At 52.4% G+C, this 21768-nt stretch overlaps 5 protein-coding genes across 5 annotated transcripts; 2 read left to right on the top strand and 3 right to left on the bottom strand.

Annotated features, from left to right (window-relative positions):
* Positions 1 to 404: 404 nt before the first annotated feature.
* Positions 405 to 2471, bottom strand: Triagg1_10870 (uncharacterized protein; the record flags this gene model as incomplete). The annotated part of the gene is made up of 1 exon (XM_062894989.1): positions 405 to 2471. One exon carries the CDS (start codon positions 2469 to 2471, stop codon positions 405 to 407), a length of 2067 nt encoding a protein of 688 aa, XP_062750190.1.
* A 2325-nt stretch (positions 2472 to 4796) lies between these two features.
* On the bottom strand, positions 4797 to 5568 carry Triagg1_10869 (uncharacterized protein; the record flags this gene model as incomplete). The annotated part of the gene is made up of 2 exons (XM_062894988.1): positions 4797 to 5260; positions 5550 to 5568. 2 exons carry the CDS (start codon positions 5566 to 5568, stop codon positions 4797 to 4799), a joined length of 483 nt encoding a protein of 160 aa, XP_062750189.1.
* Positions 5569 to 9138: 3570 nt separating this feature from the next.
* Positions 9139 to 11327, top strand: Triagg1_10868 (uncharacterized protein; the record flags this gene model as incomplete). Its single annotated transcript, XM_062894987.1, has 2 exons — positions 9139 to 9230; positions 9287 to 11327. The coding sequence occupies 2 exons, from the start codon at positions 9139 to 9141 to the stop codon at positions 11325 to 11327; spliced, it is 2133 nt and encodes a 710-aa protein (XP_062750188.1).
* A 700-nt stretch (positions 11328 to 12027) lies between these two features.
* Triagg1_10867 (CAZyme family GH35) lies at positions 12028 to 15511 on the bottom strand (the record flags this gene model as incomplete). The annotated part of the gene is made up of 8 exons (XM_062894986.1): positions 12028 to 13367; positions 13440 to 14052; positions 14109 to 14177; positions 14251 to 14385; positions 14447 to 14542; positions 14599 to 14631; positions 14685 to 14934; positions 15000 to 15511. The coding sequence occupies 8 exons, from the start codon at positions 15509 to 15511 to the stop codon at positions 12028 to 12030; spliced, it is 3048 nt and encodes a 1015-aa protein (XP_062750187.1).
* Positions 15512 to 18822: 3311 nt separating this feature from the next.
* Positions 18823 to 19770, top strand: Triagg1_10866 (uncharacterized protein; the record flags this gene model as incomplete). The annotated part of the gene is made up of 1 exon (XM_062894984.1): positions 18823 to 19770. The coding sequence occupies one exon, from the start codon at positions 18823 to 18825 to the stop codon at positions 19768 to 19770; it is 948 nt and encodes a 315-aa protein (XP_062750186.1).
* Positions 19771 to 21768: the final 1998 nt, after the last annotated feature.

Here is a 21768-nt window from a genome sequence, read left to right as displayed (position 1 = left end):
GGGGGGGCAGTTGCGCAAACAGAACCCGAGAAGCTGGATCCGAAGGCTGCTGCTCTTGACCGCTAGGCACATCACACCACTTACACACACTCTCCTCACACGAGCTTTGGGTAGCACCCACGAAGAGGGAAAAGATACGACATTGATGAACTCGGACAGGAACCACCGACCGCTTGGTCGATTTTGCCAGTCGCCCCCCCCAGAGCACCACGCTATACTGCGCAATGTGTAGCTCAACACTAGCTATCTTGTGGCGATTTTGAGCGTGACACAAAGAGCCCTCTGTTGCGCAAGACCCGGGTCAAGGGGAGAGAGAGGAAGGGGGAGACGACAGGGGGTAGCGAAGAAAAAGAGAAAAAAACGACGGTCCAAGAAAGGTTTGTAATCAAAAAAAAAAAAAAAACTTACCGGATGAAGCTCAACTCCTCCACCACCTTGGGAATGTTGAGAAACTGCAACTTGTCGCCGGCATCCTTGTGATGCGAGCTGGACATGAATACAGGGTTGGATGACTTGGCTGTCTTTGTGTGCTGCTTGTAAGAGTGCTCGTGGCCGTCCTTGTCGTCCTCGCCAATGTGCAACTCGGCCTTGACGACGGGCCGGAGAGCGCTCCTGTTGCGCGAAGTGTCTTCTTCGCCCTCCTCGAGCGGAATGTTGTGGCCGGCGAAGAAGGTGATGGAGAGGTCCAGCGTGTGCTTGGCGGCGTGGTCCAGCGTGACGCTGGCCTTGTCGGCGCCCTGGTACGCCGCGGGCTTGAGGACCCAGCCGTCCTCGCCGGCGAACATGGCCTCGTTGAGCATCATGCCCTCGTCCATGTTCTGCCAGTTCATGGCCACCATCTGCACGCCTCTTCGCCAAAAGAGGCTCGGGTCCGGGTTAGAGCTGTTGATCCTTCGGCCGGCAGGAAAGGCCCTCATGAAGAAGTTCTTGTTGTGCGTAAAGACCTCGCGCGGGAACTTGTCGTGCAGCTCCAGGATTCTGTCCTCGCTGATGGAGAAGATGTGGGTGGGCTGCTTCGCCTGAGGGGTGCTGAGGCTCTTGAACCGCTCGCTGCGGGTGTAGACGGCCAGGTCGCTCAGGGGCTTGCATATCGTCACCTTGCCGTTCTCATCCTGCTGAGGGAGGGCCCCGGCGGGGGAAGAAGCGGCTGCTCGGAGTCGAGGGGCGCGCTCATCGTCCGTGGTCGAGCCGTCGTCTTCTGTCTGCAAAACGGGCAAGGACGCAGTGACGTCTTGCGGGCCGTTGATCTTGGCGACTGCGCGCTTGACTTTGACCATGATTTTGCCCCGGAGGTCGTCCAACGTGGGTACCCTGAACTTGGGATCGCAGCCCTCGTAAGGCTGCTGGACAAGCATGTCATCCCAGACCTCCTTCATGATTGTCGCCATAACCTCTTGCTGGTTGTGATCCGCGTGGACCTCCAAGCTGATAATGATGGGCAGGTCATTGCCGTGGGCAAACGCATGGTCCTTGATCGTTTGGCACACCTCGCGGAATCCACAGGGAGTCGTAAATGTCCATCCGTGGGTGACGATGGGCTCTCCCCGGGGCAGAGACTGTCGAGTCCTTGACAAGCGGGGGACCTCCAACTTTTCGCTAGAGACGTTGGCCACCGGGGCAAGGTATACGTTGCTGGAACTGGATGAAGTGTCGTCGGTCATGGTTCTGCTGTGAGTGCTGGTGCTTCTTGAGCGTCCGCCGCTTGGGTTTCCGAGGTAGCCTTTGGCAGTGCCCTTGGCGGCTTCGAGCTTGTCTTCCATCTTCTCGATGACGGCAGCGGCCGCGTAGGGGAGAGAGCTACCGGATATGCCAGAAATGGCCCTCGAATGACCGTTTCCAGATGGGGATTTGGATTCGCCGCCGACCAGAAAATCGTCACCATTCCAGACGTCGATTTCGATACAACGACCGCCCCTCTTTAGGACATTCATGTACGCCTCTGGAGAAGTTTTTGAAGCCAATTGGTTGCCGCTGATGTAAGTATTATGACTGCTGTTGATGAAGTAGTTTGTGATGGGCTTCGAGTAGTCCTTTTCTGATGGTTTCCGGATGGCTTCCCAGCGATACTCGTGTGCCAAGACGTAGAGAAACTGTCCCAGAGTGTAGTTTTCTTTATCCAGCTGGACCATGGTTTCGCCCTGGATGTCGATGATGAATTTGATGAATGCTTCTTTCGATAGCTCAGGCTCGTCGCTTCGTAGGTCGTCGTATACTCTCTCCAGGATGGCAATCATTTCGGGCGTCATGGAATGCTCGCGTGTCAATGTGTTGCGGCGGGAAAGGGTCGGGTCGCCATCACCGAGCCGTATCGGGGAGATCATGGTGGCATTCCTGATCATTCTCTTGATGGCATCGAGACTCGGGTCGAAAATGGAAATGGTGCGAGTCCGCCGCGGCTTCTTCTCGTCCGACTTGGAACGACGGCGCTGTAGGTTTGGCCATGTGTTAGCGTGGTGGGTTGGTCTGCGCATGGCGCTGTAGATGGAGAAGGAGAGAGGATAGGAGTTGGTATATTAAGAAGGGAAAAGGGACGAGGAAAAGGAAAATTAAAGTCGGCTGGACACTTACAAAGAGCCCGCAGGTGAGAGACATGGTAGCTGGCTTGGCTGGGGGTGGGGAGGAGGACAAGGACGAGAAGCGAGATACTACCGCTGTCGTTGTCGCTGTCGTGGTGAGGAGCGCATGAGAGGCAAGCAAAGGCCAGCCGCTCTCGGAAAGCGGACGAGGAACCAGAGGCCGGGGCGAGAATGTGAACGGAATCAGAGGGTGAAGACGTCGGCGGAGGATGGCGTCGATATGGGGATTTCTTTTGGATTTCCGCCCTTGACGTGGGATAAGCTGCCCGGTTTCTGTCGTGTGTGTTCTCGCCTGTCGTTGTCTTATATAAGGGCGGGCTCTCGGTTCCCCGTTCTGGATCAGCTGTAGAACGGCGGAGATTATTATATTATTTGTGCATCTATCTTGTGCGAGGATACGCCAATCAGTCTGAACAGGCAAATATCGACGCAAGAATACAAGTTTCGAGAGAGCGGAAAGATGGAAGATGGAAGAGGGCGAGAGAGAGAAGCAAAACGAAACGAGCTGGTGAGAAGGAATCGGGTCAGCTTCTTAATTTAGGTGCCGCTACTAGCAAGCTCACTAGCAAGAGGTCTGGTGCTATTTCAGCTGCCAATGGTTCTCGTTTGGGTAAGCTAGCGGAGGGTCCCTTCTCGCTGTAACCCGAAGGGTACTTGTGCATGTGCAGCGAGTGGCAGCGGCGGCACTTGTCACTTTTTGTGCCGTACGAGTACCTACTCGTGCTGTACGAGAATTGCTGGTGCTGGTACTTGTACATGTAGCCTCTCCCCGGGGGAGTTTTTTACTGGGAAGTTGTTCCTGGGAGGGTCTTTTTTAGTGGAGCGACTCTGGATCCCAGGGCTTCCATGGATTGCAGTCAGTCATCAATTTGGCGCGGCACGGCAGAGAGAGAGAGAGAGAACTGGAGGCTGGAGGCTGGAGACTGGGCTTTGACTGGGCTCTCGGGGCGGCTCGACGGGGCGCACCGTGCGAGAGCGGCTTGCCTTTGCCTTGTTGAGCCTCAAGATTCGGGGTGTGCGGCGCTGTGGCGGGCGGGCAGGCGGGGAGGGCGCACAGTGCGACAGTGCGAGGATGTCTGGCCCTGTGCTGGCATTACAGGTACTAGGTAGGTATACCTGACTCGAGGGCATGGGCTTGTCTGGTGTCTTGCTTGTATGCATATCCACCTCGGTGTTTTGCTGCGTGCACAGCCTTGCTGCTGCTGCTGAGGGTCCAGTGGCAATCGCTTTACAAGTTCCCGCTCTCCGCGAATAGTCGTTTGCCGTCTGGTGGCATGCACATGTACGAGTAACCACAGGTGATGTATGTACAGAGTAGAGGTAGGGAGTACAGATATGGAGTGACAGATAGACGCCACATTCTATGGCGCTGTCCCCGTGGCCAGCCAGCCGGCCAGCCTGTGAGCAGGGAAGAGAGGCTTTGCCGTACGGAGTGCCTTTGCCGTACGGAGTGCCTTTGCCGTCTTGCAATGCGGTCGCCGGCGATTGGTGCGCTGGGTTGAGTGAGGCTGGCGGTAGCGGGCATGCCGTCCGTCGGATGCGAGCCACGGGATTGGAGGGGAGTGAGAAGGACAAGTAGGTAGAGTGGACAGGCAGGGTGACAGTGACAGTGACAGTGTCTGGCAGGGCTGGACGTGGAGTTGGTTGGTTGCCGTGTTTGGGCTTGGGCTTGATAGGGCGACAACGAGGATGGTTGTGTTTGATGGAGGACCCCGGCTTTCAATCTTGTTAGAATCTGTTTGGACAAGAGCACATAGTTGAGGGCGCTTGTTCCGGTATGGCTATACTCTTACTCCAGATAGGTACAGACGAGAGTTTGAACTTGGGCACCAAAAAGGTTACAAGAGGTTACAGTATACTGCCTGACTCCACGAGTCTTGACAAGCAGGGCTATCGGGGGAGGGATTCGCCCAATGCAACCCTTGCGATGCATGTGTGGTTGAGGCTAGGTTGCTTTGGACCGGTGCCAGCTGAAAAAAGATGGGTGGCCTGATGGCCTCGTAGGGCGGAGATAATGCCTTGGGCAGATTTTGGGGGAGATGGAGCATTCACTGCAGGTAATTGGTCGTGCTCGTCATTGTTTCATGGTCAAGTACCTGTATTCAGAGAGGCTTCGCTAATTCTAGGCACTCACTCAGGAGATGTTGGTCAATGTCAATCACGAGTAATCCATTGGGTGGCCGTCAACATCATCAGTCAGTCAATCAATCAATCAATCAATCAATGACACAGTTCAGAAATCAAATTTTTAAGGTTGTCCAAGCCTCCCAGCGCTGCGGCTCGGGGCGTGGCACCGTTGCTGGTGCTGGTGCTGGTGCTGGTGCTGGTGCTGGGGCTGGGGCTGGTGGGGTCTGCGCCAGTGAGGTCATGCACTGTGAATAGCGCCATCTTCGCTTCCTCTCTCTCTCTTCTGCCTCTCTCCCTCTCTCTCTGCCTCTGCCACTTCCGCGGCTTCAAACCATCCATTCCCATCCCATCCTTCATTCGCGTGCTTTCTTTCTTATGCCGGTTATGCTTTGGTCCTGCCGAGCCGAGAGAACCAGCGAGACACGACCGACCGAGCTCAGCCACCGTCTCACGCCGTATCGTATCAGCAGCCTCTTCGTCTGAGCGCCGGTCTGCCCAAACGGGCGTCCACCACAAAGGCAAAAGGCTCGCCTTGAAGGATCCCGGCGGGGCGCGGCCTGCAATCGAAAAAGCACGCACCCGCCAAGATGGGTGACCGGCATGAGGCGCAGGTCAGATCGTGGGGGTTTGGCAACGTCTTTACCTGGAGTGATGGCCCGTAAGTTCGAATCAGAGCGTCCGATTCTTTTTGCATGCCGTGCCTTTGGTCGTCGTGACTGGTTGATACGCGTATTGGCCATCTATCTAGCGCTTGTAATAGTACTACTACCAAGGTGAACAGTCTGCTGCACATGGTCAAGTGTCTTCTATCATTCGTCTTCGGGCGTTCTCCTCTATAATACGTACCGCTGAGGTGCTGAATCATGTGTGATGATGATCAGTAGCAGCCTCGTCTTCTCCCTTCATTCTCTGCCGTTCGGGCTCTGCGGAAAGCATCGCCAGCAGATCAATGGTGGCTGTGTGCTTCGGTCGCTAATGCGCTGCTGCAGAAACTCTCACTACCCTCCCCACTCGCACGGCGGGCTGACAACGCATCTGATTGTCGACGGCGAGATGACACTGTGGTATCCTAACGAGGCGGATCGGGAAAAGACGACGTACGGCGTCGGCTCCAGGGTGGACGTGGAGGCTGGGCGAGTGCATGAGGTTTGGATTGGGAGCCAAGGTTGTACGTACGTGATTGGAGAATGAGAGAGTGAGCTTCGGTGTCTTGGAGGGGCATCGAGCGTTGCAACGCCACCAATTCAGCCTGGGCGTGCAAGATTTGAGACATGCAGATGATTTAGTCCCATTTACGAATGCCGTCGTCACCGTGGGAGTTGGGATGATACAACAGCTGCTGAATGAAGAGGTCAATATAGCATTGGAAAGCTGCTCCGCATTGTATGCTCACTCACTCACTCTCACTTACATGCCTTGGGCGAATCTACCTTTAATTATTAAAATCACAATATATTACGAACGATATGGAGCCAGAAACGAGAGAAAGTCAACACCTGTCATCCAATTAATAATGGAAATGTAAAATCATAGCATCACGTCAGAGGTCAAAGAATAAAGTGTCAACGTGCATATAGTAAAAAGGAAGAGAGAGGAGGAAAAAAAAAAGGCATGCCTCCAAACTCTCACGATGGTCTAGGGTAACTCTAATATGAGACATGAATGTTTACCACTTTCGAGTTGGTGCAGACCATGGCAAACGTCACCTCAGCCAACTAATTTCCCTCGGCATCGGCAGTCTCTCTCTCCGCGCGTGCCGTCCAGCGAATGATGCAATGCTACCTTACAGTACTCGTACAGCATTTCCACTGTCAATGGGGGACCATGTCTCTGGGCGGAACCGAGATTTCGCTTGCTAGGGCTCCGGTCAGCACGATCCCATTGATGCTTTTTTGCTTCCTTTTTTTTTTGGCATGTGGGCGGGAGTCAGCAGAATGGATTCGATTTGCCCGCAGGTTTGTCATCGGATGATTTCTAGATGAGACTTCGCTAATGCAATATTGGCTCATTGGGTCCAGCCTCTTTAGACCAGCCATTGATCCGTCTTAACAACTCCTGCTACCTTGGCTAGTTACTGTACTAGCACGTCGTATCGTACGAATACCTACTCGTACAGCATAGAGTTTAATAGGTAGTAAGTAGCTCCAGTGATGGAGACGAGCACCAGAGATTGCTTGTGCTGTACCTTTACCTGTAACCGCCTGATGCAACAGCTAGTAGGGAATGCTTCGTATACTCGATATTGCAGGTAGCAGCAGCGAAAGGGGGAGGCTTAGTCATCGGCCTGCTCATTTCTTTGCCCTCCACTGCCATTGTGACTTTGCCATGGAATGCCGCCTGCGGTGTCTGTTCTGTCTGAAATTAGAAGCACCTCGTCGTCCTCGCCGGATCTTGCTGAGGGGCTCCGGTAATTATCGCTAGATCGTGCTGGGATCCGTTTGTAATGAGAAGCTCCCCACACGCCATGCAGGCCAGATGGAGATCTTGCACCGCCGTGCCCGCAGAGGTCGCCGGTCTTGCAGCATCCGAGGATCCGTCGTTGACGTTAGTTAGCGCTGGTTCATTGATTGACTGGCGATGTGGACTCGATTGATCGTCGATTGAAATTGAGTGTCTGGCAACTGGTTGGCTGGGCTGCGGACGCGACGTGGCAGTTTTCGACAGATGGAACCAAGCCAAACGGGACAGGACAGACGGACGGACAGACAGACAGCCAGCCAACCAGCCTCGACAACGACAACCAGACAGGACAAAACAGGTAGGCGATGATGTGATATATTTTCTTCTCCCGCTGCAAATCCGGATTTCGGCCTCGAATGCCATGGGCTGACTCTCCCTCTTAGCTATCGAGCGCGCTAGACCAGCTAGCCCCGAATCTTGCTCTCCAGCTGGCCACGACAAAACCCAACCGTCGGCGAATAGGAGAAAGATGCTCCGAGCTTTCAGCTGCCAAGGTTTTCGCAATTGATGGGTCTTTCCACGATGCTTCTTTTCGTCTTCGTCGTCTCACCCCATGGTTGACAGAGGAGGTGCTCCCGTGCTCCGTAGAAGAAGAGAAGAACAGAACAGAACAGAACAGAACAGAACAGAACAGAACAGAACAGAACAGAACAATGGAACAGACGAGAGACAGGACTGGATGCTCCGGCGGCATTCCCTGGTGGACACCGGCTAATCCAATCTGCTTTGTCTCAGACATGCAGAGTGACGAACTCTGGGCTGTAATGCGACCAACCAGGCAATCTCACAGGGGTAGCTTCGGTTGCAATTTGGGCTCCCCTGTCATCGTCGACCAGGAAGCGGCCTCAATTCCATCAGCGGCGTGCGAGAATTGTGGAGCGCCGCAGCGCATATACGATAGCCTAGCCGCTTGTTGGAATTGCTGTGGGAGATGATGTGCGAAGGCCATCGTCAGGCCCTGGTGTCGCGATATTTTGGCTGCTTGGATTGTTTATGCGGCCTTGCAGACTTCTTTTTCGCATCGACCCAGCTGCTCTCCAACGCGCCATTCCTCTGCCCAACAGACTCCCTTTCAACCTGATTCCCATTGATATTTCTGTCAGACGAAAATACTGACGCCGGAACCGGATTCGAGGCGCAACGGCGTCGGCTTAGAACATACATTCGGAGGTGGCGCTCTGGTCAAAAGCTTCACCCCTCTCTCCACGATTTAAGCATCACGGTGCGATTTGCCGCCTCGGTTCTGGGAGGCGAAGACGGAAGGGAGAAAAAGAGAGAGAGAAAAAAAGAAAAAAACTATATACCCGACTGCGCTACGCCCTCATCGAAACCTTTTTTTTTTGTTTCTCATGCTCTGCATACATTATTACCATTTTTTTCGCCTTTAACTTGCGACTTGACGTTGAGCTCTCTTACAATTCTCCTACAAATTCCCCTGTCGAGTACCCCGTACATCCCCATGTTTTGAATTCTGCGCCCACGTTTGGAGAGACATGGCGACGGCTGCATTCCACACCTGAGCATCTCACACAGCTGGCCTGGTTGTGGTTTCCCTCGACCCTCCCCCGCGATTCTCGCTCATCCTCCGAAAACATCACTCTCTTTCCCCTCTCTTCCTTTCTTCTAAATACCCACCGGGGCGATCTACTTGATGGGGAATACACCGTCGTCAGAGGCGCCTCGGAAGCCTACTCAGAAGCTGTCTAAACCTCGAGCGGCTAGCCATGGAGCAATGCCGAGGCCGCAGAATCCCACGGGAGCAGCTGCGTCAAGCAGCACCCGTATCTCGGAATCATACCTTGCGGCGTCTATGCCATTCTCCTCGAGGGATTCGCAATGTGGCAGCGATGTAGCACGGGAGCCTTATATCGAGAGGCTGTATGAGCCCTCCAGACGGCTGTCTCGGCGAGAGTCTGATTATATGCGGAGTCCCGTTCTACCAGAATCTCCCGTAACAGACACGAGATCGCACTCAATGTATGCAAACTCGACGGCAAGCAGCCAGATGCGCAGGACGAGCTCCGTAATGCACAGCAATGCTGAACGGCCTCTTACACGGACGCAAAGGTCTGTTTATGTGTTGGCTTCCTTCAATTGGTCTTGTGAAACTGACGGAAAACTAGCTGGCATGGCAATCGCTTGGAAAGAGGTTCGTCGCTGCAATCTGAATTGCTGCAATTTTACGCTTCTCAGCAGCTGCCTCGGTCAAGCTCAGAATTCTTGCAAGAGCTCCAGGTGGCCGCCATGAGCAGCCAATCTGGAACGCGCCAGAACCAGAGCCGGAGGCAGAGTCATAGCCACAGCTACCACCAAGAACGGCGAGCTTCCACCATTGCGGGCGCCTCACTTGCGAGAACAACCTCGGACCTGTCAATCTACGCTCCAGTACGTCGGCGATCTGTTATTCAGACGCCTGGCGTCGCTACGCGGCCAAGGCGAGAAGATGGGCTCTCGATTCCAGATAGGTCAAGTTCTCGGAAGAGCCAGCCAGTTTTTGGAGATGGTCAATATTCATTCAACTCTAGCACTAGAGCGCCGAGGCACCTTTCCATGCCCCCCATGTCCATACCTCCTATGTCGGTAGGATTTGCGCCACTGGAGCGGGCTGTCACTCCGTGCGAGTCGGATTATAAGCAGCTCGGGGGTATTAAATTTGGTTCCTTGAAGATTATGAACGGAACTCCCCCTTCAAGCCCACCAGACAAAGTCAACCAGCAGCAAATTGCATCAAGCACCGAGCCGCCGCCTGAGGATTCAGGACTTGAACTGAACATGGCGCGCCGCAAAAATCAACACATCGTCATTGGCTCAGGAGCGGAGTCTCGAGCTTTGGCCTCCATCTCCGGTTTCAACTTGAACGAAAGGGGCCCCCAACCGTCAAGCCAGAAAGCAAAGCCGTCTGTGGATGACTTGATGCCCAGTCCGCTGTCAAAAGTCCCCAGTCCTCTCTTGGGCTATTCCGACGCTGAAGATAACGAAGGAGGCTCTGGTGGCAAGGCTATCGGGGTTTGGAGATCCAACAGTGACTTCAGTTCGACGGCGTCATCTGTATCTTCGCACCGGGCATCTTCTAAAGCGGATAGTGGCTACAGCTCCAATGCCTCGGAACGCTCATTCCCGAGCTCGAAAAGTATCGATGACAACAGCTATATTCGCCAGAACCAAACACGACGACCAACTTTGGAACAGCTGACAATGTCACACATGATTACTGTTGATGGAATTGATAAACACAGCAGGCTATATAAGCCTTTTGTCCGCTTAGAACGGGAAAGAGAGAGAAACACTGTCCTAGTAAATGGCACGGCGAAAGAAGCCGTCGAATCTGTTTCCCTCTTTACAAAGTCGAGAACAAAACGCCATGAAAAACACAATAACCCAGCCTTGGCATCTCGTTCAGCTTCGCGCAAGATGGACGCCAGCAGCGCAACCCTCAACACCATCATGAGCGTTGACAACCTGGTTTCCCCTGAAAACACTGCGCATGTTCACAGCGTCATCGAAGCGGGTACTGATTCGGATGGGTCTAAATTGCTGAAAAAGCGCCGTTCGCTTCGACAAGTTGCTGAAGCCGCGACATCAAGAATGAGCTTGACCCGTAGGAAGTCTGCTGCAGGGAACATTGGTTCTGCGAGCAAGGTCGACACGGAAAAGAGAAAACGGGCCATTTCCCTCGTAAACTCTGCGACGGCGAGTAACAACAGCTTACACGCTCACTCAGCGTCAGCGACTACCCATTCATCTGATCAGCAGGCGAGAAGATCTTCTCTTAAAGACCGATCATCAGCACCAGAACTACGGGTTACGATACCGGACAATAAGGCTCTCAACAAGGGCACAGGAAACCGCGCTTCCTACTCAACCATTGGGACACCGTCACCAAGGACTCCACGACCCCGTGGCATCATGGACTCTGGTGTTCCACCACCCATCCCGCCACAATTCAGAGAGCCGGGTTTTGGCTCGTCTCCAAACAGCTCATCTGGCTGGCCGCTTGCTCAACCTCATCGTTCCTGGAATGGAGCCCAGGCACAGCGAAGGAAAGCTGAAGAGGTGCAAGCCGTCCGGCGCAGCGGGCATGGTTTGCTGGATAGTCCCATTTCTCCGAGACATAATCAGCCTACGCGCGGCATTCCCCCGACATATAGGGGAGTTCGAATCTAAACTGTCTTACGACAGGTAGCAACATGGTATTGATAATTTTCGACCCCATCTGGAATTTTCCTTGAGTACTTGAAGCATCTATCTTTATATCTTTCAGACTCTCATTACCGAAACAGGCCGTTGTTGTTCTTACACGTACATATACTACCATTTGTTTTATTTCTCGCATTCGCTCACGGTATTGATATACTTGTCGACTGTTGGTTCTTAATATCACACATACTCGTCCTCTTCAAGACGACAGATCCTCTCTTTTTTGGTCGTTTCATCTGCGGGCACAGAGACCTATTCTTTTTTCCCCCTTTCTCTCGCTGCCTGTTTCTCCTCATCACAAAGTCGTATTTCTTCTTCTTCTCTATATTTGCCATTTTGGCGGGCATTTCTATTACGTCCATAGCCACGCGCCCTTGTACATTAATTCAAGCATTGCCTTTTGGGACTCAAACACACGAGATTTTTCGATACCCTTTCTTTTGTGGGCTATCTTGCATATTTTTGTATTCGAGAAAAGAAAAAATTATTGGGAAAAATTTTACGGGGCAAATACGCGGTGGAGGGATACTTTTTGACATTTACTTTGCGCGCAGTCTGGGCACCGTTAGGGACGCTGGACATTGTATTATTAGAAGCTCGAATTTAACATGACTTGATGATCTTTCTTCAATTGTGAGAAACCTAGTCTTGGGAAGCAAGTAAATACTCAGTATGCTCCGTATCTCTTCTTGTATGCCGGCCCCTCGACTAGTTCTACCTTGCTCCTGCTCGTGAGGATCGGCGATCGGCTCTTGAGTTTCAGCCCTGGGACTTTGGCACCGTGGCTTTCCAGTGCCCAGAGCGCAATGCCGATCCAGTTATCACCATTGTAGTTGAGGATGCCCTCCGGGACGGGAAATTCGGTCTGAGGGCCAACATTGCTCACGTACTTACCGTATTGGAAGCCGTTGACGTACAACAAAGCCCGATATGGTGCGGCACTGGTGGTGTTGTCAAAGACAAAGGATAGCGGAACGTCATATTTGTCGGCGGGGATGTCGAGATGTAACTTGGCAGTGTAATAGGCAATGCCGGCGTGAGGAATACCGTTGTACGGAGAGCCGCGGGAGAAGGCGTGAAGCGGAGGGGACGGGAGGTGGAATCCCTGCCGCTCGAAGTAGAGGCCACCTTCGTTGAGAGGACCACGGAAAATATCGCGGTAGTCCTCACCACCGAGATTACCGGTGAGTTTCCAGGGGGAGATGGGTACGTGAGTACCCTTGGAGGAGGTGAGGGCGTAGTCGATGATGCCGCGGGGGGATTTCATGCCATCGAGGCCAATGTCCCAGTTCTCATGGAGACCCGTGGAGTCGACAACGATGGTGAGGGTATAGCGCCGACCGCGAACGAGGTGATGGAGCTCATAGGAGGAGTTGGCGCTTTCTGCGGCGTCAAAGCCCTTGAATGAGCCGATAAACCGGTCGTTGAGCCACACGGAGCTTGCAAAGGCGGATCCTCCTTGGGTGGTGAGGGAAAGCTGCTGCTGAGCGGTGGACGCTGTGAAGCGGCCGCGGAAGAGGAGCGTTCCGGTGTTGAAGCCGTAGTCTGAGCCGTATAGCGACACGGGTGTCTTGAGAGGTGCGATGGAGTTGTTGGACGTTTTGTGGTTGGCAACCTGCCAGTGGGAATCATCGTAGTTGCTGTGAATTTCCGGAAGAGAGTCTAAGTGGTACCATGTAAGTGATGATAGCTCCGGGACCTGGACATCTGGAAGCTCAATGGTTGGGTTGGTGATCCAGTCTCCGAGTTCTGAAACTGTGTAGTCTAGCTCTTCTCCATTAACGACAAGCTGAGAAACACCCTGTGGGATGCCGATGATTTCTAGCGGTGTTGTAACGTTGAAATCTGCCTGCAAGGAGAGAGCTGAGCCTTGAATCGCTACGGAGCGAACAAGGTAGCCCCCATTTACAATGACAGCAGCGGGATTCATCAAAGAGCTGCCGTAGGCGGGCTGGTTGCCGCTTCCTGGGAGAGTGGGAACCCAATAGTTGTATGCAGAGTTACGATCTACAGCCGGCAGTCAGCGTTTATTTCGGAATACGAGACACAACGAGTGCTATTGCGGGGCTTGACACTTACCAACCATGTGGATGACCAAATCACCCAGCTGGATAATTTGCCTGGAGGGGGAAGCCATCCACTGAAGAACAAGAGTCAAATCCTTGGCAGTGTGGATGGTAACACCGCTTCCTTCAATCTTGTTGACTTTTGTGGCTTTCGTGCCAGCAAAGGGATTCTTGACAGCGTATTCGTGCAGCTCATCTGCGCCGCCGTAAAGAACCAGAACTGTCTTATCGGCAAATGTTTTCCATGTAAATATCTCTGCAGTTGAATACAGCAGTGTATAGTTTCCTACGGGGTAATCGGTGACGTGAAACTTGGAGTCTCGACCATTTAGAGTAAGTGAGCCGCCTTGCTGAGGGATGGTGATTTCCCCATCAGAAGTCGGTAACTTGACCGTATACGACGTCGATTCTGTACTCGAGTAGTTTGCATGGCGTACCACAAAGAAATTGCCGCTCTCTTCTGCCAAGAGTGGCGTTATCGCAATGTCTTGGTTGTCGCTATATACACCTGTTGTTACGTTGCCCGGAGTAGTGGTCATATATCCAGGGGAGACTTCTAGGAACTGGCCTTGCAATTTCAGCTCTGAATACTTTTCTCTGTCGACGGTTCTGTCCTCTCTGATACTCTATCAATCAATCAGTATTCGGTCATTTTGAAGCTAGGGCGTCTTTTAACACTAACAGATCCGTAGTCATATGATGTATAACCACCAGGGTGGCCGAGATTGCCCCAGTTGGTGCCGCCAAATATCTGGATTGATAGTGTCAATACCATCTTCGCTTACCTTATATGTAGTGTCATGTGCTGATGGGAGAGTACGTACCATGTATAGGTTGAATATGGTCACACCAGCTGCATAATTATTCTTATAAAATACTCTCTCAAACTCATGGTTAACCAAAACAGAGCATTGTTCGAAGCCCCATCCACCGAACGGATCAAAGGAACCGCCTTGGAACTGTCTTGAGTGTTAGATGGTACTAAAAAGGACAGTGAACAACAAAGCAAACAATACCTACCTCGACAAGAGAAAACGGTGTATTTGGGCTCATACTGAGGTGCTGCGAATGATATGTAGTAGGCAGCCCGTTTTCTGGCCAGGTATAAGGATGGGCCTATTCAGGTTGGTTAGTAACAATCCTTCACATTGGAGACGATTCCCTCGACATACGCAATCAAAACCAACGGGATAAGCATCATGGCCCTACAATGAGTTAGCATATTGCCTTCGAAGTCACATTCCACGGGAAGATATACGTAGATATCTACAGATCCAAGGCCTGTACCAGGGGCGCTTGTGCCGCCGGGAAAAGCATCATTGTTGATTAAGGGGACAACAATGCCAGCACTTCGCGCCTGGTCAATAACGTATTGGAAATACGGTTTGTTAGGAAACAGAACACCCGCATTGCCGGCGCTATACTCGTTCTCTGGCTGATACAGAATCACGGGCCCTCCGTTTGTGATTTGCGCCTTTGCAATGATCGAGGCGATGTGTTCCATGTAACTACACATAATGCCTATTAGCCGAAAAAAAGAAGATAGTCGTCTCTAGAAATCAGTTGAACTCACTTGTCTGTGGCATGTAGATAATCAGGAGCATCAGTTCTAAGAATGCCCTTGACCCTCTGCAGCCAGCCGGGAAATCCGCCTCCTGACACTTCGGCATTAATATAAGGCCCCGGGCGAGCCAGCAAATAAATGCCAGCTTTGGTAGCAGCTTCAAAGAAAGGCTCCAGGTCAAAGATGCCATCGGCACGAAACTTGCCCGGCTTGCCTTCCAAAAGCGCCCAATCCACATAAAACGATACCGTGTTAAATCCAAGTGCCTTGATCTTCTGAAACAAGTCAAAATACAGAGACGGCACGGGTAGACGAAAAGGGTGAACTTCGCCGGAGAAGATCATGACACGCTCCCCATGGACATAAAGAGAGTATTCGTCCCATGTGACAATATCCTGAAGCTTCTCATTTCTGCTGTCGAGCACAATCTCACGAGGTCGGCCACCAGGGATGCCGACTCTCGAGGCATTGATGCCCGTGAGCAGCAGCGCAAACGCCGACAACAGAGAGTCCGGCTTCATTATTCCGATTTTATTCTCCTGATTCCCTTTCTCTCTTTGCGTCCTCGATGGACAACATACCCAGAACCCCGATTGGACCGCGGGGGCGGGCAATTTATGCTTTTCTTCAACCCAAATCAACCATGCCAATCACATCTGATCTGAGGGGTTCGGGACAAAACCGAAGCCTTGGGGTTTCACCGCATGGTAGCAGCGTTGCTCTCATAGTAAAACCCCGTGTTAGCCAGTGCTCCATTCGATGATAGACGTGGTGATGGACTAAACGAGATGAGATTTAGATCGCGGGGTCGGAGGTGAGCGTGTGCCGTCATTGGAGCGCGTACTCGGGATTGCAGCTGATTTTTGCCTATAACAAGAATCAGGCGGTTCGTTGGATCATTGTTCCGAAATGTCGTGGAATAATTCCTTGGACATCTTCCCACGGGCTTGGTCATCACGAAGGATCGCCAGGTTTTCGACTGACCGAATTGAATCAACTTCATTCTCTAAACGAGGGTACATATCATGTGATGTTTCTACAGCACGAAAGCGGCAGCTGCTGGTCGTGACTCCCCGTGACAATTGCTTGTATCAGGTACTCTCGTTACCGAGGAAAAGAAGCACCTCTACGCAATGGACTTTCCCTCGCCTTTCTTCCTTTCTTCTGGAGTAATTTTGATGCATTTCCACTTGCATTCAACTCTTCTAAAAGTGTCGATCAAGTGCCGAAATCCGCCAAAGTCCGCCATTGAAGATGATTGCTGCTTCTCTTTGTTCTGGGTTGCAAATCCTCCTGACGTCATGACTGTCTCTCATTGTCTCATCCGAAATAGGCGGCCCGCGGATACAAGATACAACCTCCTATTTCCCGCCTGGGTTCTTGAGCTGCCATTTAGTGCACCGGCCAAAAAAAAAAAGCAGCACTAGAAGGAGCTTCTTTTTAGGGCATTGGAGACTAGCAAACTCAATTGAGTGCTACTATACCCTCCTTGGATCTAACGTAGCGCCAGAGCTATATATCGTATTGACCTCTATTAGGTCATGCATATGATGGGTTTCTTTAGATATCAACCTTGTCCATCTCATCAATCTTCATTGCCCATCACTTTCGCCTTCCTGTTCTGGGCCATGACAGTTTCACTGGAGTGGTCAGCGTGAAACAACCTGACTGGATACATGTACATGTAATAAACTTGGCAGTATTTAGACTGAACCTTTCATCCCTGTCTTATGCTGGCTACAGTTCCGTGCTCAGCTAGGGCCGTAATCAACGTCAAGGGCAAAGGGCAAATTACAAACCGGCTCCTCTCTCTTGTTTTTCTTCTTCTTGGTTCTAAAAAAGCAAAATCATCCTTGATGATATAATTGACACGAGTGTTGTCAAGCGATGCATAAACAAGGCTCGTCATAACTCGGAGCTATACCGAACTTCTGTCGATCGGAGAGACGCCAAGCTACCTAAGGTAGCCGGACAAGAAAGACGTGGCTGTGCAGTATGATTACCTGCCTGCACTCCGTCCACGTTCCGTTCCTTGATCGAATCTTGTGGCTACTTGCGGCCTCGCTCCCTGGGCTGTGTTGAATTTGTCCGGGACTTAATCTGCACAATTGCTTCTTGGCAGATGGCGCACTGTGCTGGGGAATACGTAGTGCGTGCGGGAGCTGCAAGAGGCCTGGCGAGTCGTACGAGTACAGCGGCATGTCTTGCCAATGAACCTGCGCAGCTTGCGGGTAGTGCAACCGAGCATTGGTCCAGCTGCAGCACTCAGGAGAGGCAGCGTGCAGAGGCTTGCGACGATTGTCACACTGACTCGGCATTCGATGAAACCCTGGGGATCATTGGGCAGGAGAGCGACGTGTCACGGGCCGGGCGGGTATCGGGAGAGACGACGAGAAGAGACGACAGGCCATGGGCGTCAACACGTTCGTGAGGGCGCCAAAGCACGAGGCCATTCGGAGTGCCATTGGATCCATACGGGGTCGTCCGGAGAGCACGGCGTTTAGTCGCCTGGGTACAGCATGTTGCGCTGCGATACAAACACCAGACAGCATCCATCCAATGCAAGCAAGCAGGCATTTTGTGCAGATCCATGACAGGCACAGTGTGTGAGCTACCACCACTCCAATCCAATCCAGGCATTGGCCACTTCTGTATCGGCGGTGCTTGCAATTTCACGTTTGCCCGGTCAATCAGGCCCAAGAACCGTCGATTTGCTGCTTCTTGCGCACGTCCAGTCCAAGTGTTTTGGACATGCATAACCGTAGCTCTGTGCGAAGCAGAGGATAAGACAGCTGAGCTAATTATAGCTCGCGCTAGAAGCAACACAGACGGCTAGCGATTGCTCACGTCTCCGGCAAATGAGATGTGATTCATGGTGGCCTGCCCACGAGCTGCTCTGGCCTGACTGATATCGATGCTATCGCTACTGTAAATCCATGGCCAAGAAATCCATCAACTCTTCTCTTATTTTCCAGGCAGCGTACTGTACCTAACAGACATATTGCAGGCAAGTCGCGTGACGGACAGCTGCTCAAAGACCCTGAAACCGAGAGCGCAGACCACGTCCGCAGCACCGTAAGAGGCCACCCGTCTCGCACTGGCTGGCGCAGGTCCACAGGGCAGAAGATGGCGGAGGCGCAGGCCGCTACAGCGAGCTAGGCGGCCTGCCCCGAGAGCCCTAGTCCTGACATGGCCTGCGCAACAAAGCGTCGGGTCGTTTCTGCCATCCGCGCACAGTGCGCCAAGTGCCTGGCTTTGTGGCGCTGCGTTGGTGGGATTTGGGGGGTTCCTTTTCCCGCTGGCCGGAACTGAATACGAGCTCTCGCCGTTTGTCAAACCCTGTCACCTCAATATTAAAACACTCTCGTTTTATCCTCACTTCTCAGTCATTCTCCTTTTCGTCCCTCGTTTTGACGCTTTTACACACCCGGAACAAGGCCTTTTAGGTCATCGCTTCATTTCGCATATCGGCGCCATTCGTTCTTTCTACCTACCAACCTACAAACGCATCTTATTTCCTTTCCTTCTTACTCTTTTCGTCCGGCCATTCGCTCTCTTTTCCTGGCCTCATTCACCGGGAGCTTTCTGACAGCAACACGCCCGTCTAGCCTGCCGCCTTGTCCATCAAAAGACAAAGAGCCAGGAGGGGAGAACCCCAGCATCGCGTCTACCAGCCCTGCTGCTTCGACTCGACTCAACCATCTCATCCATTTCGACGACGTCCAAGGCAAGCTCCGACGAATCCGACTAACCAGAGCCTCGAGCCTTTGCTCTGCGTCAACCTGAACTCAGACTTCTCCTTCGTCTATTCTTACGTTCCGAAATATTCACCATGTATTCTTCAAGGCTTGTCCAGGTGCTGGTCGTGGTGGTGTCCATCCTCTGCATGGCGCAGGCCACCTGGTGGGATAATCAAAGAGTTCACCACCGAGGATTAATTCGACGAGCGGATTCCCTTTCCGGTGCTCTGAATGACTTGACCGGCTCTCCAAGTCCGAGCAGCCCACCTCCATCATCTTCGACTCCAGCGCCGCCAGCGCCGCCACCGACCCAAAGCTCCAGCTCTACGCCTGCTGATTCTGATTCCACGTCCTCTGACGAGGGACAATCAAGCACCTCTGCACCTCCGTCTTCTACTCCACCCCCGGACTCATCTTCAACGTCAACTCCTGCCCCTGGTGGTACTACCAGCTCTCCTTCTTCCACCTCGGCGGGCTCTACCACTGCCGGTCCTGAGTCGACCACACCTTCCGCCTCTGCTCCATCCACGACGCCTCCCCCCGAAAGCACCTCGTCTTCTAGCGACAAGGAAAGCAGCGACAACAAGACTACCGATGGAGGAGACGACAAGGATGCATCTTCTGATAAGCCGCAACAGCAAACTACCTATGTCTCAACCAAGATCGAAGTTGTTATCAAGACCAACTCTGATGGCTCCAAGCAAACCCAAACCACCACGACAATGACCACCGAGACAGCAGCCCTCAACGCCGATAACTCTAAACCTACCGGCATGTCGGTTCAGACTCGTAACACCATCATCGGTGTCTGTGTCGGCATTGGCGGTGCCATTATCCTCGGCACCGGCATCCTGTTCGCCTTCCGAGTCTGGGGCCGCAAGAAGCATGCCGAGGAAGCCGATGGCCTCATGGCTTACAACGCCGACATCGTTGCCGCCGAGAAGTCTCCCCGAGGTAGTTCGTCGGGTGGACAGCGGAATCCGTTCCAGTCGACGCTGGAGAACTATCACCAGCCAGTAAATGCGTCGGCCAACTTTTAAGGTTTTTCTTTGGGCGGTGAGATTTTTCTTTTTGCAGCTGTTGCGGCATGCGGATATGGTCCACCCCAAGGCATGGGTTACGAAGTATGTCGAAAAGACTTGACAGGCGATGCGGCAGACTTTTGGAAGAGGGCGAGGAGAAAAAAAAGAGAAGAATTCTGAGCGAGGCTACTGCATAGCGAGCCCTTTTTATTTTCTGTTGCTTTGCATATAGAATTGATACTGTTTATAGGGAAAGAAAGCGTGATACCTAACTAATTACTTGGAACACTGAATATACACATATTTTTTTACGTCTCATGGTCTCGTGTCCAGCTTTCTCGTTCTGTTTCATTGTTTGAAGGTCTAAATGATAGCCAGTCATGGGTCTAGAAGAGCTGTTGTAATCATGCTACGACATTGTCGCAGCTGTCTCTCCCTTGGAATGTCTGAAGCACAATGGCTACGTGGAGTTGATTCTATTAGCATTTGCTTTTCTCATAATGGGCAAAGGTCTTGCTCAGATCTTTGGGTGCATTGTTTCTAGAGACATTTCGCCCTAACCTGGCCTGGCAAGCTCATGACGTGTTTCCCTTGCGGCGATCGAGTGGGTGATCTCATCCACAGACCTACCTTGGTCTCTCTCCCTCTCTTGCGTCCTCTTTGGTGCTGAGGCTCCGGAGCAGGCGTCAGCACGGGATACTGCTACCCAACTTGCCAACCACGATACCCAAGGCAAACACAATGAATGCATATGGAGGCTCGGCAAAGGGCCTTTTCGTCCTGCCTTCTCTTTTGCTTCGAAAACAACAAGCTGCAGCCCTGGACACATATCCCTGGCCAGATGCCGCGTCTCTCTCTGTCTCGCTCAGGCCCAGCCAATGGCGCAGCTCCAACTGGACAATGCAATGCAGGACTAGCCGCCGTGATGCATCGCGAGCGCGTCGCATCAAAGTGGGCTGCATTTCGGGCAGCCGTACAGGTAGTAATGCTGTCTCTTTTCCACACGCCCTCTATTTACGGCGGCACACTTGGCACACGCTGGGGGGGAGGACAGTTTCGCTGTCAATTTTCATCTTTTCTTGTTTTCGTTTTAGCATCTTTGTCTGCTCATTAAATGGGCGCAGGGATATTCCCAAGAGGTGGTTTGCGCTAAGGTCAATCTAAAGATTTCCCCCATGCTCCGCAAAAAAACTCTTGGGGATTTTCCCTTGCCTGGGTGTGGCACGAAACTTCCGTGACGGTGGCTCGTTTTTTTCTTGTATGCTGTCAATACTGTAGCCTCGTCCCGTGGGATTGTGGCCCCCTGCTGTTTGGGTCTTAGCTCCCGAGGTCTGACCCCCGAACCCCTGGAGCTAGGGAAGTAGAGGTACAACAGCGGCGCTGGTGGAGGGAAAAAGGTTGGATGTAGAGATGGTGAGAGTGGACGTCTTTTTCTTTTCGTAGCATGAATGTGTTGACGCAATACTTATAAGGAGCTGCTCGTAGGTATGGATGCTGATTGCTGAGAGTGACGAAATCGGCATGGATGGTCATGAGGATCAAGCATTGATCTGCGCAGCACGTGAATCGCTTTTGTGTCTCAGCGTGACAGCTTTTAGCGGTCATCATTAGAGGTGAGTGACCTCTCGCGGCAAGCGGTTTGGTACATGGCTTCGGAGTACCGTTGCCTCTTGTGCTAGCGCCCGGCCATTAACCACAGCCTAAAAGCTGCGATTCTTTGCAGACGCTGCTAACATAAGCGTTTTAAGAGGTACTAAGGATGAAAGTAGAGTCCATCTTGGTTCATGCTTAGCACGGCGTTTCTTGTTTAGCAGCTCCCACTCAGCATGGGGAACAAATTCCAATGGTACGAACGAGTGCTACCTTGAGGGCTCCAGTAAGCTCAGTTTGGCAAGTCAAGGATAATTCTTTTTTTTTTAGCCGGGCGTTTCGAGATGTCTCTCCACGTTAGGTACGTGTGCGCAACGTACAAGTACCGGCAACCCCATATGGGCGTAGGTACTGAGTACCTCTTCG

This window comes from Trichoderma aggressivum (assembly GCF_033847375.1).
Source record: "Trichoderma aggressivum f. europaeum strain CBS 100526 chromosome Unknown scaffold_090, whole genome shotgun sequence".
In the NCBI taxonomy this organism is placed as follows: Eukaryota; Fungi; Ascomycota; class Sordariomycetes; order Hypocreales; family Hypocreaceae; genus Trichoderma; species Trichoderma aggressivum.
This window is presented reverse-complemented; position numbering and strand designations above follow the sequence as displayed.